At 40.4% G+C, this 18188-nt stretch overlaps 1 protein-coding gene across 4 annotated transcripts in view; it reads right to left on the bottom strand.

Moving 5' to 3' along the window:
- The window catches only part of LOC126248405 (uncharacterized), a 447623-nt gene that overhangs the window by 337122 nt on the left and 92313 nt on the right, over positions 1–18188 (bottom strand). For 2 of the 4 annotated variants that reach the window (XM_049949358.1, XM_049949359.1), the window contains exon 1: positions 14121–15675. The exons of the other annotated variants lie outside the window; for them this stretch is intronic. In XM_049949358.1, the coding sequence (XP_049805315.1) occupies positions 14121–15343 (1223 nt within the window). In that variant the 5' untranslated portion in view covers positions 15344–15675. Of the gene's footprint in view, positions 1–14120; positions 15676–18188 lie in introns of those variants that run through there. 4 annotated transcript variants of the gene reach the window in all.

Raw genomic sequence — 18188 nt, 5'->3', positions numbered from 1 at the left:
ACAGCGGAGATACTGACATCAAGCTTCAGAACCAAAATAGTGATAGATCAGAAGATTTTAGAGCAAGTAAACCATTTCACTTACTTCGGATGTGAAACGAAATATGGCTACAGCGGAGATACTGACATCAAGCTTAGTAAATTCAGACAGGTACACGGAACAATTAACAGAAACCTAAAAAACAAAACCAGAAACGACACTCCAACTAAATTTTACAAAACTGTTGCAGTTCCCACACTGCTCTATGGAAGTGAGACCTGGGTGATTACCCAGAAGCAAGAAAGTCGAATTCTGGCACAAGAAATGAAATTCCTTAGGGGCGTTAAAGGTTGCACAAGAGAAGACAGGCTAAGAATCAGGATGTTAGAGAAGAACTGCAAATCTTTAGCCTCAATGATGAAATTCGAGATTACAGAGGAAAATGGAACGAACACCTACAAAGAATGGAGAGAGAGAGAGTTTCCTTAAAGGCAAGAAATTATAAGTGCCATGGGAGAAGAGACAGAGGAAGACCGCACCAGAGATGGGTACCTTAACAGATAATTCCGGTCTAATACCAGAAGAAAACATGAAGATGATATTTCTCACTAGACTGTGTTAATTTTCACAAAGAACTATTTTGAATTTTGTACTTGTCTAATGAGAATTTTTATCTTTTTCCATTTTTTTAACTTAAGTACTAATTTTGCCTGATGGAGGTTCAAACGGCATACCATATTACAGTACACACACACACACACACACAAACACACACACACACACACACACACACACACGGGGTGAAAAAGTGGCAAAAGTATTACACGAGGGGACATAACAAAAATAAAAAAGTTTTTAGAAAAACAATAAAAGTGACACAGCTCAAACAACTAATTAATAATTACCTGGTAACACCTCACAATCGACAAAAACAGAACTACATGTCCACATTACTGTTCTATGGTGTATAATGGAATTTACTGCCAAAATTACAGACTTGATACTTAAAGGAACATTTTACTATTTCAGTATAAATTGCATAGAATTCTTCAAAATGATTTTTCTCAAGTATTGCTTTTTTGAGCTGTGTCACTGTTCTTGCTGGGGTGCTATATGAAATCCCACAAAATTCCTGGAACACATGCAAAAAAAATAATGAGAGAACATGACAAAATGCAGGTCAGATATCAGGATGAATGACTGATATTTGTAGAACATTCGTAAAACGTGTTCTATAAAGATTATAACGTATGGCATTTTGTATCTATTTGTAATTTTTTTCCCTCATTTATTCAGACCTGCATGGAAATAGTCCTTCAACAAGTTATCTGAAGATTCTCTGATCACGTTCTTGCTGAACCTGTGTTAGTGGCATGTCCAGAGAGTCTTAACTGTAAACGGAACTTTAAAACATTGTGCACATTGTTAACATAAGCAATAAATTTCATCTGATAACCCAGTGTTCTTGCCAAAGAATCACAGTACTTGATAAGTTATTTATGATATAAGTTGGAATCTATATCGACTTCTATTTAAAAGACTATTGTCACGGTTGCTTGAGAAATATTGTATGGTAATAATTTAACACATCAAAAACAAAATTCTGAAAACTTGATTTGAGCATAATTCAAAGTTTCTCTGATATATTTCATTTCTTACTTTTAAAGAAATCATTTCACAAAATACCTTTTTTTTTAAAAAAAAAAATTTCATTTGCATCTAAGTATCACACCAATGTAACTTCTCATCCGCAAAATAGCTAGGCCTTGAAGAGACGAAATTTGTGAGAGTTAATTTATATAAAAACGGTTCAAATGGCTCTGAGCACTATGGGACTTAACATCTTAGGTCATCAGTCCCCTAGAACTTAGAACTACTTAAACCTAACTAACCTAAGGACATCACACACATCCATGCCCGAGGCAGGATTCGAACCTGCGACCGTAGCACTCCCACGGTTCCGGACTGCAGCGCCTAGAACCGCACGACCACCGCGGCCGGCTTAATTTATATAACTAGCAGCAGCTGTACGTGAAATATTCCAATTTACTCTCAAATCACTAATTAAGTTTTTATCACTTCAGGTAATTTTTTTTTTCAAATCTAGACTTCACGCTGGACAATATGATGCATCACATTTGTCAGTTTCCAACTCCTTGTTCGGTGTCAGTTTCCAACTCCTTGTTCGGCTACGAAAATTCTGACAAAAAATTTCCCGCAAATCGCTAATTAAACTTTCCTTAATTGCCATGATTACTTTCAAGTATTTAAGCTACTTCTCGCAAAACTAGACCGCGCGCTGGTTAATTTGGTAAACCGTTTGTCCATTTCCAACTCTTCCTTTCGCTATGAAAATTCGGACAAAAATTCATTGTGTAATTTCGGTCAGACATTTGGCCAACAATCAAGCAGATCAGGAAGAGACTGGAATAGAACACAAAACTATGACTATGATGAAAATCAAATGGAATTGGACGCTACGTGAATTCAGGCGGGTGGACGGTAAATGGACAAAAAAGTTCTTTGCTGGATTGAAAGAGACATGGAAAGACCTAGAGGACGACGAAATTTAGAGTGCGTAGATGAGAGAAGCAACGTATGTGCGTTGTAAAAGACAATAAATATTTTTCTGTGCAAGAGGTATATATTTAGTGTAACGTGGAAGTCCAAGCTAGACATGATATTTTCAACTTTTTTCCTCGTGATGACTGGGTGTTGTGTGATGTCCTTAGGTTAGTTAGGTTTAAGTAGTTCTAAGTTCTAGGGGACTGATGACCATAGATGTTAAGTCCCATAGTGCTCAGAGCCATTTGAGCCATTCAACCTTTTTTTCTGTAGTTACTAGCGTACGAAACTGCTTTCCACATTTTTTATACTTCCAGTACTTGCCACACAGAAGCGTTTTGTGACAACTGAGTTTTCTGACCTTACATTGTCTTCCATTTCGAAAAGTACCATACGACAATCGTTACATTAAGAAATGTTTAATATGTTATCTCAGGCAAAGCTGTTTCTCTTCCATCGTTGAAATTAATTTGTGCAAGCAGTATAACAGGAAATATACTGTAAGAAAATGAAATGGTTTGAAGCTTCAACATAATATACAACGATCAGTAGTATCAGAGCGTGTGTTTCAATAAAATGCACTGTTTCAGTATGTGCCGGTCTGTTTGTTCACGAACCAAAGGGTTGTTATTTCAACCAGTGTCTACCTTCAATGCCTGTTGACTACTTCATGCTGAAAGAAGTAGAAAATGTTAACAGATTATAACACTTCACGAGAGAATGTAGGAAAATTACAAAAATCTAATAGTGCTAAGGATGAAAGTAGGAGATACTGTACCAAACCTGGAACTGAAAGATACGTTGTATTTAATATCCCAGAAAGCCCAAGCAAGCAAAGTTACCAGTTATTACAAGAATACAGGATTCACAGTTAATAAAGCAAACGTGATTCGTACATGTATTAGTTGCATGCAAAGCACCAAGGGACACATTCTAATAAATTTGTGGTAAGTACCTATGGGACCAAAGTGCTGAGGTCATTGGACCTAGGCTTACACACTACTCAATCAATTTCAACTAACTTACGCTATGGACAACACATACAGCCATACCCGAGGTAGGACTAGAACTTTCGACGGGGGGAGACGAGCGAACCGTGGCAAGTCGCCTTGGACCTCGTGTATCATATTCCAGATATAGCGCATCAAGACCCTTTCTAGAGTATCAACACAATATTTTGCTAAATGTCTCATAGATTATGCGAACGATTCTCTATCGAAAGGTTTGGGATTAGTGTTAACATTAATGAACACATTATTTTTTTAGTCCTGCTCACGCTAACTACACTCAGAAAAGAAACGCTGTTTATCACATACATAGATTGAGCTATAGGTCTGGGAATAGTGCTTCTATGAAATTACTCACCTCGCTGTAGTAACATATTCTTCGCCAATAAGGACACACAGAACGCTTTTACCTCGTAAAAGCTCATACACAGGTATTTCAGAATTTCATATACTAACATTTGTATCATGATTTGTATCGATATCATCAATAACAACCAGACAAAAATTGTGGTTTATTGACAATACGGAAAAGATTTTCCATTGCATTTTAAACAAAATCCGCTAAAAATTACTACAAGCCTATTCTCCCACGACACTGACCCAAAACAAAAAAATAATTTTACCTGTAATGATGGCCACAATGTGATTACTGCCAAGTAAATCAAATACCTCCACGGACTATAACACGATGCCCACTTAAAACTTTTGTAAGACGAGAAGTAGGCTAAGTAAGGTAACAATAACTCTTCAGTTAAAAACAGAAAGCAAGATTAAAAGAGCTACGACGTCGTATGCAGTTCCATGACACACAAAAATAGCTTGTTATCCATATCGTGGATGAGGGTTCATGAAATGTGTTGAACATGCAACCGTGAGTCGTATATCACTCATGGATATTACTTTCTTCCTCGTCATAGTTTCGAACACTTCCACGGTCAGCTTTTTTTACGTGATATGGTGCTGTTCTTCCTCTGGTCCTCTTGTACGTTTCATAAGCCTTAAGAATTCATTTCAGTCTGGCATGTTCCACGGCACTCGAGTATGCTGCCTTTGTCTTTCCCTAGAGTTTAACAGTTATCATAATTTAAAGTAAAATGAAAACTTATTTTTGGAAACTGATGCATAACTATGACTGGAAGTTCTCGCATTCACTGATATTTACTCTGCAATACAAATTCATTCCCCCCTCCACACACACACACACACACACACACACACACACACACACACACTTAAAATTGTAGTACAGTGCTGTATGCCTGGCAAAAATAATTTTTTAAGTTACTGTGTCGTTTTTCCAGCATTATTCAAATCAAAAGCAGTTTGTTTTTTAATATACGCGACGTACTCTACATGACATGACAATTAATAGAGTGAACAACCACAACAGAAAACTCCCTGCACTGCAAGAAAACTCTCACATACAAAGAGCCCCTGCATCGGAAAAGAAAGCAATTAATGACCAAATCAATATAAGCAATAACTCATTGATCATGTTAGTCACTAAAACAATAACAAACAGAAATCTGAAACATAATCAAAGCAAATAATCAATGAATCTTCCTCCCCCTTCCTTCTCGTTCTCTCTCTCTCTCTCTCTCACTCACACACACACACACACACACACACACACAAATATTCACTCAAAAAGAAAAAAAAGCTCTCACAAAGAACGACACATTTACACATAACAAAATACAAACAAATACAAAAAAAAACAAATGAAAACTATGAAACTACACATACAGCACATACAAAAGACGAAAGGTAAACACACAGCAACAACTGACAATACTGCAGACTGTAAACACAACACATGTTGATCACAAAACGATAATTGCGAGTGATGTGTTGTAATAAATGTGGATGAAAAAAAAAACGGAAATTGGGCAGCTAGAGCATGGGAACCGAATGAACACACCTCTAGGACCAGACTATGGACTAACAACACAGGATATCGTAACACCAAACGCCAGTTTTACCTCACGTTATTGTGCTACAGAATTTGTATATAATCTGAAAAACGAGAGAAAAACATGACACAATGTAACATAGAAACATATTGTAACTACTACATAATATATTTATTATCCTTATAAAAAAAGTATATTACAGGCCACTGAACATGTTTCATAAATAAAAGAAACGAAACACGTGTGCTAAAGGACATAAATCCTATTCTTTTTGTTGCACAGACGGGACATTCCTCCATGAATTGTGAAGCAGCTAAGGAACGACAGAAAACGGAAAAAATGACGAAAACTGAATTATACCTCCATGTGAAATTACAAAGACATTTTATCTATTTGAAGAACAATAATACAATGCGTAGGTTCGTTTTCGGTATTCTAACATACCGAAAGATTTAAACGCAGTCCCAGAAAGACAAACTTATACTATCAAACAAGCAACTGACAAAATATTTCTCATGAGTTTCTTGTATTGATATAGTACTATACACAGCACCGAAGTATCTTTGACAGAACGAAAGCTGTGTTCCAGTAACTACACGACCATTTGATAACTGCGTAATATGTTGGCGCACGAGTGCCTCAGTTTCGTTGAAGTTTTCTGGATGTAATGCAAGCGTATACACTATTTTATAGTTGCTTTTATGTTTCAGTTACTGGATTTCCACTGTTGATTACAGCTAAATTCCAAGAGAAGAGAAACATCAAACTTAAAACAAAAATCTCCCATCGTCTGTGCAGTTTTAATGGAGTGCGGCAGAGGAATGTGCAAAACTAATTTATGACACGATGCGAAGGTACGAAATGGCAGCTTTGTTAAGTGATAAAAGCTGCCTTTCTTATCACGAAAGAGTTTACAGTTTGCGCTTCTTTTCAAGACTGATTGGTTTACGGGTTACATGTAAGAAGACAGGCTCCAAGTATATTTTAGATTTGTCGTTTCACGTTTGTACGAGGTATGGGGGAGAGTGTTGTTTCTGGTGGATAAATCAAGTGATCGATTTTTAGAACCACCTGAAGATCCCGTCACTAACAGTTTCAGGCATTTTCTACTGTTTCTGTTGTGGGACATGAGGTTGCGTTTCCTGCAGATTTTGTAAATAGCACGAGTTCTACATAGTTAAGTATTAACTTTTCAGTTTCAGAATTTTATAGTGAACAAAATTCTGTACATTTTAAAAACTAGTTACATATTTGCAAATGAACTGTGTTTCTTTAATGACTTAAAAATTTTCATTGTCTCGAAAATGTATATTTGTGTTAGTTGGCAACAGCTTCTATTTCAGCTTTTAACTTGTAAATGGTTTTTGATAACATTTCTTTTTAATCTGATTTCACTTACAATTGCTGTGTAGCAGAGTAATAATATAACACAAAGATTATGAAATAGGATTCTGGCAATATTTTCGCGGTTGCAGCAGTTTTCAATTTGAATAGAATATTTGTTCCTAAGTTCATGACCACGTTGTACCTTGGAAGAGATTTTCATGTTCAGCAAAACCTTATTTTTCCCGAGTAATTTTCTTAAGTTCATAAAACGACTGCAGCACACACAAAATGAACTCTGTATGTTCAAAACGGAGCAAGAAAATAAATCAAAGCCCTATTGCAGGGCCAGCTACAGGCGAAAGCCCGAGAAGAGTTTCGAAGTACTACACTCTCCCCTAATTAACAGGATAACTGACCCAATATTAAAGAATGTTCGGTTATTTATGCTACTTTGTCTAAAAATTGCTGCCCATTATAAGTCAGTCCTATTTAAATTAGTTCGCCTTCAACAGCGTGCGGATTGGACTGCTCCTGAGAGCGACAGTTAAAATTAAGAATAGATTTCTGACATAGTTAGAGAATAGGAACAGAGACTTTAAAGCCATTTTCTATTCCCGTAGAGAGTGGACTGCTATAGTGGCAGCCCGGTGCACAGTACGTGTCGTGATAACATCGCAACTTTAGACCTTAAAACGTCGGATGCCAATAAAATCACACAATAGAGTTGGGGGACTAATTTTTTGTGGGAAATTTATTTCTCTTTAGCCCTAACGCGGTCTCTTATGACTCTTCTGTCTGGCCACAGGGCTGTTTCCTTTAATGCGTGGCGTAGCTGATGCGTGAGGTAGACGGGGGAAGGGCGGAGAGGGGCAGGAAGGTGCCGCATTTAACCACAGTGGCGCCATGCTTACGCAGCCTCTGAGAAACGGCGCCTGCGTCATCTTAAATAGAAGCGATACTTCAGAGCGGACGTTTTCTCTACGGTATAAGCCACAACGTCAGATTGTTTATGACATCGCTAAGACCACATCTGCAGCTACACCTATGTGCCGCACGTTACTACAACACGGAATCCTTCTCACTGCACTAGTATTACAAAGAAATTTCGCTTTTTAAATGTTCACTACGTATCACTACGTCGCTCTTGGTCTTAGCGTAATTTTTGTATCTCGAAACCCATACGAGTGTTAGATGCTTTTTTTATCTCTCTGATTCCTCGACAGCTACAGAGGCTGAATTTTTTTCAGTGCCTAGACCGGAGCCGTCGACATGAGTAAATTACACATTTTATCCGACTTCGGAAGGTATCCTATAGTTTTTTATAGAAATTCTTGACGGCTACTGACGGCATCTTTATTAAGACTGAAGAAGTAGAATTATCGGGGTAAAACAATTTCGGCCGCCGGAGCCCACGCGCATAAACTCTGAATTTTCGCAAACCATTCCAGAGTTTACAGGAAATGAGTCGAGTTTACGTCTCTTTCGCTTCTAGGGGCAACACAAACCTACGCCAGAGCAAGACTTAACCACCGCGGGAACTCAGTTACGTCAATGAACGCTAGTTCATCCACGTTTCAGTGAAAAGTGGTATTCAGAACTTTGAAAATAACTTCCTTCTAAGGTACTCCGAGCCTCTCTACAAGTATCTGTCGGTTCAGATCATACAATTTCGACAGAATAGTAATTACTCCTGGTAATTCACGACCAAAATGGAACTGAACAGGTGTTTCGTCATCATTTAATTCATTCTTAACTCGGGTAAAGAGGACGAGATGGATATTATTCGCCTATGCTTGCCAAATCAAGCGTGACTACTACGCTACAAACGCTGTTTCATACACTCCATCAACATGATTAAAAATATCTTACTCAGTTAACGAATAAAAGTTCAAATAAAACAGTTCCACGACGCGTTTCGTCGGAGAAAATAAGTGACTGACACAGATGGATTGTTTTAGTTTAAATTTTATTGTCAAAACAGTCGCAGTTTCCTTAAAAACAGTCCAACATGGACGACGTAGGGCCAGTTACCGTTCTGTTGCCACAAGAAAATCTACGTTTAAGCTCATTTTATAACGTAGTAAGAGAATACTTACGTATATCAACGCCAGCTTTCGGATGATGTGGACAAATGCGGCTGGTAGTTTTTGTCGTATCTTCTGCTGAAATTTGCTGCTTATGATAAGTTGAACTTTTTAAATGTATTTTAAAGTTGAATTTACAGCAAAAGAGACTTGGCATGAATATGTTAAGGGACTCTTCTGGCCACGTGTTGAAGTTCTATTCTGTGCACGTCTGAATGAATAAGTGAAATCATGCACTATACAAATCAACAGGTCGCACCATGAACTGAATCGGGCTCTCTTTATAATTCGACTTGTTGACGTAATTTATATTACACATAAAACACATTCTTAGAACCGTTATATAAAAAGTAACTCCACATCATATTCATCTAATACTTTGTCTCTGCAACTCTGCGTCTGTGTTCTACGAACTTGGATGGCAATTATTTGAAGGGTTCTTACTTTATATGCACGCTTAAACATGGCTCAAAAATATTTCTACTAAGAATTCATACAGATTTAGGCAGCAAAATGAGAGGTTGTGATTAAAAAATTCTGCGGGTGACTGTGAAAAATGTATTTATAAATTATTTTTACTTAGTCTTTGTCAGCAAACATTTTATTTCCTCAAAATTTCCGCGTGGCCCACTTGGGGCAGAGAAACAGAGAGGAGATAGTTTCTCATTTGATTCCGTGATTACTGGACGTGCATAACAAAGCAGTAATAACAATTGAAGGGTCCTATTTCTTTCAATGCTGTTGCCATGGAGTTTAACACTGACCACTCTCTTTGACAAATAGTTCTCATGAGAGCCATAAACCAAAATAAGTTACCATTAGTTCCCCTCCCTACAAACTCGTTAGTCTCCAAAAGTCTCAGGAGAGCGACTGTCCCACATGGTTAGTTTGTTATTTGAGCCTGTGATTTGTAACTGGTGCGGCAGAACATAAGGACCAAACAATGTTCACCTACTTGAAAGGGGAAATGTTCTGAAATAAAAGATACGTCATTTCCCAGTATAATAAAGGAAATCGAACTCCACAGCGCGGTCACTTCCGCGATCGTTGCTTTATCTCGGTTACGACCGGCAAACGGGTAAGTTTTGGATTAACACAGTCCGCACAAACGTCGTAGACACTGAAATGAATTCTTACAATTTAGTCAGGAAAGACCTATGACACCAAGTACATGGAATCACTATTCTTCAGTTATGAGTGGAGACACACACACACGCACACACAAAGGCGTGTGCGCATACACACAAACGAAGCTCACACATCATGGATATCAGCAACATAATTTTGGCTCATCAGAAACTAATAGTAAAATGTTATTACACCCTCAGTGGCAGTATTAAACAGATAGCTAAAAATCACGTGTTAAAAGCAAGCCCCTATCATAATAATCTCACGCTTGATTCATTGTGCAAGCCCCTTAAAACCGAAATATTACTTTCACCCACAAATATTTCACCTGCACCAAAATACGTGTACAGCCGAAAAAAATTGCAGTACTGTAAGATGTGTTATCGTTAAACATCTATCAGCGAATACTGTGATACAGGTGAAACATTTGAGTCATGTTATTTTCTGTAGGACATCTTGGCACGAAAAAATATTTAACAATGCAATCAATGTTGTCTCTCATAAAAGTACTACAACATCTGCAAATGAACTTACACTTACGTATCGGTGATAACAGCAGTCAAGGATATGATTTAAATTATTCATCAGCTTAGTTGCTAGCTGCTAATTCACAATAATTTATTTTTCCATACACTCACGGCTACATGAAAGATGTCAAAAGATGCTTAACTGTAACAATACAACTATCTGCAGCTGCGTCGTTTAAGACCACCTACGAAAAGATGCAGTTATGAACTGAAAGATGTTTAAAAATACTGCTCTGATATAAATCATGTTCTTTAAGCAGTCGTTAACAGTGAGTGGCGTTATTACATGTAGAACATTTTAAAAACTTCTGATCACTTCAATCTCGTGGTTCCTGTATATTTTGCTCACACTTGCAGTGCACATAATAAACCATATATCAGTCACATGGAGAAGGTTAGAAGGTTTCGCAAAGATTCCGGAACTGAATCTTAACTTTCAAATTCCCAGTAGGCAGAAATGAAAAAAAAGTCAGATGTATCCGTGAGAACGACATGAGCATTGATATTAATGTAGTCCAGTTAGTCGAAATAAAAGCTTTTCAGATTGAAGGCACTACAATATAGTTTACGTACGTTTCGAAGTAATCTGATCTGAAAGAGTCAGGATGCATACTGAAGATAGAAACAAGGTAGGATATCAAGGTATGTTGCAAAAACTTTGAACGCAAATTTATGAAATAAGTCTCATATTTACTTAATATATGTTTATGCTACATTATAGAAAACATTATAAAAATAAACAAACATATAAATATGCCACATAGAGCTACTCTGTTAAACATTTTCTTTGAAACTGGAATACTTTACAAGTAGTAAACATTTTTTACAACACGTTAAAATAATTTTTCCAAACTTCAACGTTTAATTTTATTCAAAATAAGGAACAACAAATAAATGTCAAGCCACGAAAAATATTGTCTACATCCCACATAACGCAGAGTTGCCCATAATTTAACAGTGAACAACAGTGTCATAGGCAATTAAGTTTTGGAAAAGTAAGGCATATGAACTGTATATAACCTGCAAGCAGTTCATTGGTTTAGCGAAATACAAGCTAGAGAAAAGTAACAATGACGACTATTGCTCATGTCATAAAGGCACTTTAAAGAAGTATTCTGCCACTTGCGTATATTTTGTTAATGCTTTCTGTTGTCAATTTCTGTTGCAGCGTCTACACTATAATGCAAACATTCAGGAACAAACTGTGGAGCTCTGACACATCACGAAAGTTGTTTATTAAGCTTTTTTAATTCAGTTGAAACTGTCTGCTCTCTTAAGCAATACTACTATTTCACTCCAATTATTTAGAAATACATCGGTTTTTTTAACCAGTAACATGGTAAATATCTTTCAGAATTTAATTACTAGTACTGGACTTTTAGGAACAGGTGCAGTAAAAATTGTTGAATATGAATGTAGCTGATAAAGGATTCACTCGCTTAAATAGTGTTAGTGGTCCTAACAACCCGTGTTGCACATTTCATAGAACATTTAACTTTAAATCGGATTTATGTCAAAGACAGATACATCCAGCTGTAAAGGCACAGAGAAAAACAGTAACAAGCGAAAAATGTAATGAGTTCCAGAGTATAATGACCGATTTCAACAAAATGTAGTCAACAAAACAGATAACGCTCTCAAGTGCAACATACGCCCTTAACGGACGCAATTTACGTTAAAATCTCAGTACAGACTCCAAAAACGTCTAATGATTACTTGACAAATTGTTATTTGTATTTATAAACTATATGGAGTTTGGTCATAGAACTATCACATCCAGTCACCTTGAGGAAGACATCAGTACGCATGCTAACAGCAAAATAAGGCACAAGAGAGTATTGGCACATGTTTAATTTCACTGTGCAATGAAACAATATGCAGTGAAATTTTTCATTGTATCCACTGTACAACAGTAATTATTTACAGCAGATATACACAAGCACTTATTTACAAGTCTAAACTATTTACAGATATTCACAGATCACTTTAACTACAGGATATATATATACAAATTTAAAATGTGATACTACCGAGTTTTTAAAAATCGCACAAAAACTGTGTTGTTTTATGTATATCAGGAAGTCAACAAATAGACCTCATTTGTAAACAGCTTACTATAAAAATTTCGGTTTGTGAACTGCGCAAGTCACGTCGAAAAAGGGCGTCATAGTTAAATATGTGAGTAATAAATTTCTTCTATTAAGTACCTATCAACACGAAAAGGCCATCCATAAGCGTTTGTTAATTTGTAACGGTATATTAGGAATCTGGTATCAACAATTGAAACATTTATGCTAATGTTCTAAGTCGAAAAATAACTTCATCTAAAAATACACATTTGATTACCCTTGAAGGAATAAAGATCATTCCTATTCTACTTGATCTTCCAACGGATTACATAGAGGACTAGACATTTTAATAATCTTAGTAACAATGCAGTATAAATAGATTTGTAGCGTTCATAAAGAAACAAGAAATATAAACCTATGGCACACTTCTTAATTTTAAGATACTGAAAGGCACACCTGCTTTCTATGGGCTTTGTAGTAAGCATACCGTAATGTAACAACACGAACTACCACAACGTTTACCATATTTTTGGCATATCTGTGGCTTGTACAGTAACTTAATTCAAAATAAAATGCTAAAGTCTACAACAGTACAAGTAAAATATGAACTAGTTCATGTGGTCCATAGACTACAGTTTCTTTTAAAAAGCACTACGAGCGAAAATAAAGGAACAAATCTCAGCCTATCAGGTAAACAGTAGGCCTAATTCAGTCTGTTCACAGAACAGAATAACCTTATATTCCGTGACCGATTATGTCATTTGAAACAGCCTCGAACGTTTCTGTGTATCAAATATATTGTCTTGTGTTTGGGATTATTTCATCAAACACTTTTCACCCATAATTCCAACGGTCAAACACCAGTTACACTCAGACATTTACCAGAACATTAGTGGTTGAGTACATCGACTGGTTTCTGTTCAGTCCACAAAAACTGAAATATTTTATTACTTACTTTTGAATTTAAGCAGTACTTCAGGAACTAAACACATAAAGAGAGAAGAAACAAGTAAACTGTCAAGGTAATCCCATTATTTTATTGACGGTAACATTCCCGAATTAGGTACGATTTCGTACCAGAACATCTATCGCATTCCAAAATAGCACATCTACAGTATATCTAAGGATCACAATATACTATTATACTACACTATAAGTACTGTACTCGAATAATATCTCATAGATTCCCACAGGTACGTCAGATATGGACCCCAAGTATTACAGTCAGTACGTTTGTAAAATAGGTGGTACTGTAAGAAGAGAGAAAACCGAAACTTCCCACGCAAAACTTCTGTTACAATGAAGTCAGCTACTACCGCTGCAGTATTTGCCTACAACATTGTGAATGGAACAGTGATGTCGATGTGCATGCCAAATACTGGGAGTAGCAGTGACGCTAAGTGAACTGGTGTACTTACGTGAGTGATATTACGGAGGCAACCACTACAAAATGTTCTCTAAGGCTAGTCTGTAAGTAACAGGGCAGCTTACGAGAATGGCGACGGAAGAAGAATTGTTTCACCTGAATAAGTGAATGTTGTGAGGCGGCGGATGTGGCGGAGGCGGTGATCTGAAATCCAGGGGGTAGAGGTGATCGGGGTGCGTGACGAAGCCGTGGTAGACGGCCAGCATGCGCGCCGAGTAGCAGCAGCAGCCCCCGTGCGCGTGGGTGACGGGTGCGGGGGCGGCCACGTACGGCGGCACGGGCGGGTAGAGCGCCGGCACCGAGCACACCACGGCGCGCTCCGCGGGCTCCGGCTTCGACTCCCGGCGTTCCACCTTGAGGCAGAGCGCCGTCTCCTGCACGTCGGCGCTCGGCACGCGCGGGAAGGCGCAGTTGTCCCCGATGACGCACACGTCGGCTCGGACCTCGTGCGCCGGCCTCAGGGGCTCCGGCTCCTCCACACGGGCCTTCTTCGCGCAGACCAGACTGTCGCAGGGATCGCAGTCCACCTTCCTCTTCCTGAGGTCCCAGCAGTGCTGACTCCCGGCTGTCGACTCCGGCTCGTCGTTTTCGAGCCAGCGGCCGAGGCGCTGCCGGTACATGCCGCCACGGAAGGCGGCCTCGCCTCGCAGTTCCACCTCCTGGCCCAGCCACTTTTGCACTTGCCTGCGGTTGATGCCGAACTTGCGCGCCGTCGCGCGCTGGTTGCCGTGGCACGCGCGGTCCGCGTGGAAGGCGTCCAGCACCTCGAGCTTGAACTGCAGCGAGAAGGAGCGCCGCTTGCTCAGCGCCGCGCTCGTGAAGTCGAGCGCCTGGTCCGGCTCCTGCACCGACATGATGTCGATGTCGTCGTCGCCGTCGTCGCTGTCGGCGTCGTCGTCGTCGTCCTCGTCGTCGCCGTCCACGTCCACGTCGACGTCGATCTCGGGCTCGCCGTCCGAGCGCTCTGGCGGCGGCCGGGCCAACTGAGCGTCGTCGTCGCGCTGTCTCGCAGGGCTCAGGTTCAAGGCCGCGTCCGGCGCGGGGCCCAGGGACGTGCGCAGGGACGCCTCGGCCTGCAGCCACTTCTGGATCTGGCGCCGGTGGATCCCGTACTTCCTGGCCGTCGCCCTCTGGTTGCCCCTGCAGTCCGCGTCCTGCCTGTACGAGTCCAACACCTGCAGCTTGAACTGCGGCGCGAAAATTCTCCGCGAGCCCGTGACCCGACCGTCGCGCGGGGGTGTCTTCCCGGCCGCTTTCTTCTCGTGCAAGTCCTTCACCTTCGGCTGCTCCGCCGATTCTCGGCCGAGCCCTTGGGCCATGCTGTCAGAGCAGTGCTTCGCCGCGGGATCATACAGAACAGCCGGCCGCCGCGATTTCGACACTCGACTAAGGCGCAGCTCCCCTCCTCATTCTTGGCAGAGATAGTCCCCCTCCTCTCTGCGAGCGGGAAACTCGAGATAATCCGGCGCCATGTTGCGCTAGCGGGAAACTCCGGAGAAATGTCGCCGCCCACTGACCGCGCACGTGCCCGCTCGCGGAAGAAAACTGGGAAAGAAACTCCGCACTCGCTAGTCTGGCGTGCACACACACACACACACACGCGCGCGCGGACGCTAACTGGTTCCCTGCACGCTGCGCTTCGATCCTTCCGCCTCGGCTACCTAGGCTACACTGAAGGATTTTTCACGGCAATCCGAACTATGAGTGACGTGTTTCAGAGGGCGGCAGCGGGGTGGGGTGGGGGGGGGGAGGCGCTCGGTGGAGGGGGAGAAACGAGTTTTAGACGCCGCGTTGTCGCTTTAACCGAAAGAATGCGCGGCCGGAAAAGGCGCGTCGGGCGCGGATGTGAGGACGCGGCGGGCCGGGCAGAGGCGCGGTGTGAAATGCGCGCCGGAGCAGGCAGCGGCGAGTAATGGCCGGCGAGCGGGCGAGCGGCGACACAGAGTCTGGCGCGGCGCGCCGGCGTGGCAACAGCGCTCGCGGCCGCGGCCGCCGCCGGCCCAGACAGGGTGACGCCAGGCTTTCAACAGGCGGCACGCAGCCTACCTCGCCCACTCCGCCGCTCCGGCCGGCCGGCCGCGCCGCGCACCGCCGCTCCGCCGCCACCGAAATAATTCGGGTCGCTGACCCGTATTCACGTGTACGTGACACACTCCGCTCTGCCAATGCTCGAGATCGCTCCCGACTTCCGCACTCTGGCGCCGGCGCTTCTGGCCGGTCTCAGTCTCGAGCGTGCGACTCGCCGCAACTCGACAAATTGCCCTCACAGCCGGTACCCCAACTCTCCGTAACACCTCAGTAAGCCACACCGTCGCATTGTTAACCGTTCTCTAGTGTGGTGGCTTAACGTTCCTAATTTGCAGAGGCTGGTCCCTCAGACGAACACAATAAACAAATCAATAAATCTGAACAATCAAGTTTGCCAAGATCGCTAGCACAGTTTTTATTTTTTTTATTTTTTTTTAGTTACTATGAGCGGTTTCGACAGATATTCGCTGTCATCGTCAGATCTTGTAACATTATTAGTTGTACATGCTTATTACAATACTGAAAGTCACATAGGTCACTATTACACTATCAAATTTCTTTGTCCAATATCTTTGTCAAATATCTTTATCAAAAGAATTTGATGGTGTAATAGGGAACTGTCGTCAAATATTTGATCAAATCTAGGGCCTCGCTGTAGATTTGATCAAACAAGTCGCTTGTCTTCTGTTCACTGCAATGTGACATGTTACCACGTGGAGCGCTAGCATCGCTGCAGCGTTCTGTAATCTGTAGTGTTTTTATAAACGTTGCTGGTAAATACAATTGGTGTTACCGACAACTACAAAATTAAGAGAGATGTATGAAGCTGATGAGGCGCCTTACAACAAGTGTTACAGTGAGCCTGTCTTCTGCAGATATAGCAATTCTTAAGTGAATATTGTGCTTTGTGATTTGAGGATACACTTCACTGAGCACATACATAAATGTATGCTCATCCATTCTTAAGTAATCGATATACGACCTGACGTCCTCCACTTTAAGCTCACGTAACAAGTTTTGTTGAATGCTTTTATCGTGTCGTCGTAAAACCCACTGCTTCATCCAGGTACGTTTCCTTCTTTTTTCTCCGCTTCTCTTCCGCATGTGCACACAGTGCAACTGTGGTATATGCAACTGCTGCGGTTAATAACAAGTTGTTGTTGTCAGCCATCTTGAACTTGACTTTTTAGCGCCACGTCAAAGATCTTTGTCAAATACATTTGACGAATATTTGATCACATCTTTGATCAAATCTTTGATAAAGAAATTTGATAGTGTATTACCGACCATAGTGATGTAGTGTCAAGTTGCGGTTGTGGTGACAAATGAGCGGTGTATAATGGGAAATCAGCACAACATGTTGAATGTTTTAATAGTGTGTCTTTTATTTGTGACGTGCTAATGTTCAATGCCACGTTTTATTGACGCAACATCACTATGTGACTTTGAGTAATGTAACAACCGTGTACAACTAGTAATGTTATAAAATCCCATGACGACAGCGTAGATCTGTCGAAACCGCTCATTCTAATAAAAATAATTGCTAGCGATCTTGGCAACCTCGAGTCTTCATGAATAATATAACTTTCAGATCGCCACCAACGATGTAGTGTCAGTCTTCATTAGTATTTCAAATACAAACAAGAATAGAACTGTCCTTCACTCATTTCCCTTTATCTTAGGGACCGTTTATAAGTAAATGTGGCAGTAAACATTAAGCAAATAGTTTTGAACTCTCTGATCAAATAGATATATACTAGATTAGAACCAATAAACTAAGGACATTCGAGCAATACTTTAAACATGTGCACACAATATACGTCAGAATATGTAATAAATTAAAGAAATTTTGAAGAAAACAAAAAAATTACTCATAGAGAAACCAATCACTTCACACACTGTACTTACAGTCCTTGCACAAAACTTCATTAAGTTCAAGACATATGTTTTTTTTAGTGGTATTTCGTGTTCCTGTTTTGTATTTATGTACATATATGGCATTCACATTCCTTCCGAGTCCGTTATTAATGTGTCCTTTAAAAAATGGAGGCTTAAATCAAACATACCTGAGCAATCCATAACCAGTCCATTAGCCTTACGACCATATAAGAGTACAAAGAGGCTCATCAAACTGCA

The sequence above is a fragment of the Schistocerca nitens genome, chromosome 3 (assembly GCF_023898315.1).
Source record: "Schistocerca nitens isolate TAMUIC-IGC-003100 chromosome 3, iqSchNite1.1, whole genome shotgun sequence".
Taxonomy (NCBI): Eukaryota; Metazoa; Arthropoda; class Insecta; order Orthoptera; family Acrididae; genus Schistocerca; species Schistocerca nitens.
Note: the sequence above shows the minus strand (reverse complement) of the source record. Positions and strands in the feature narration are given on the sequence as shown.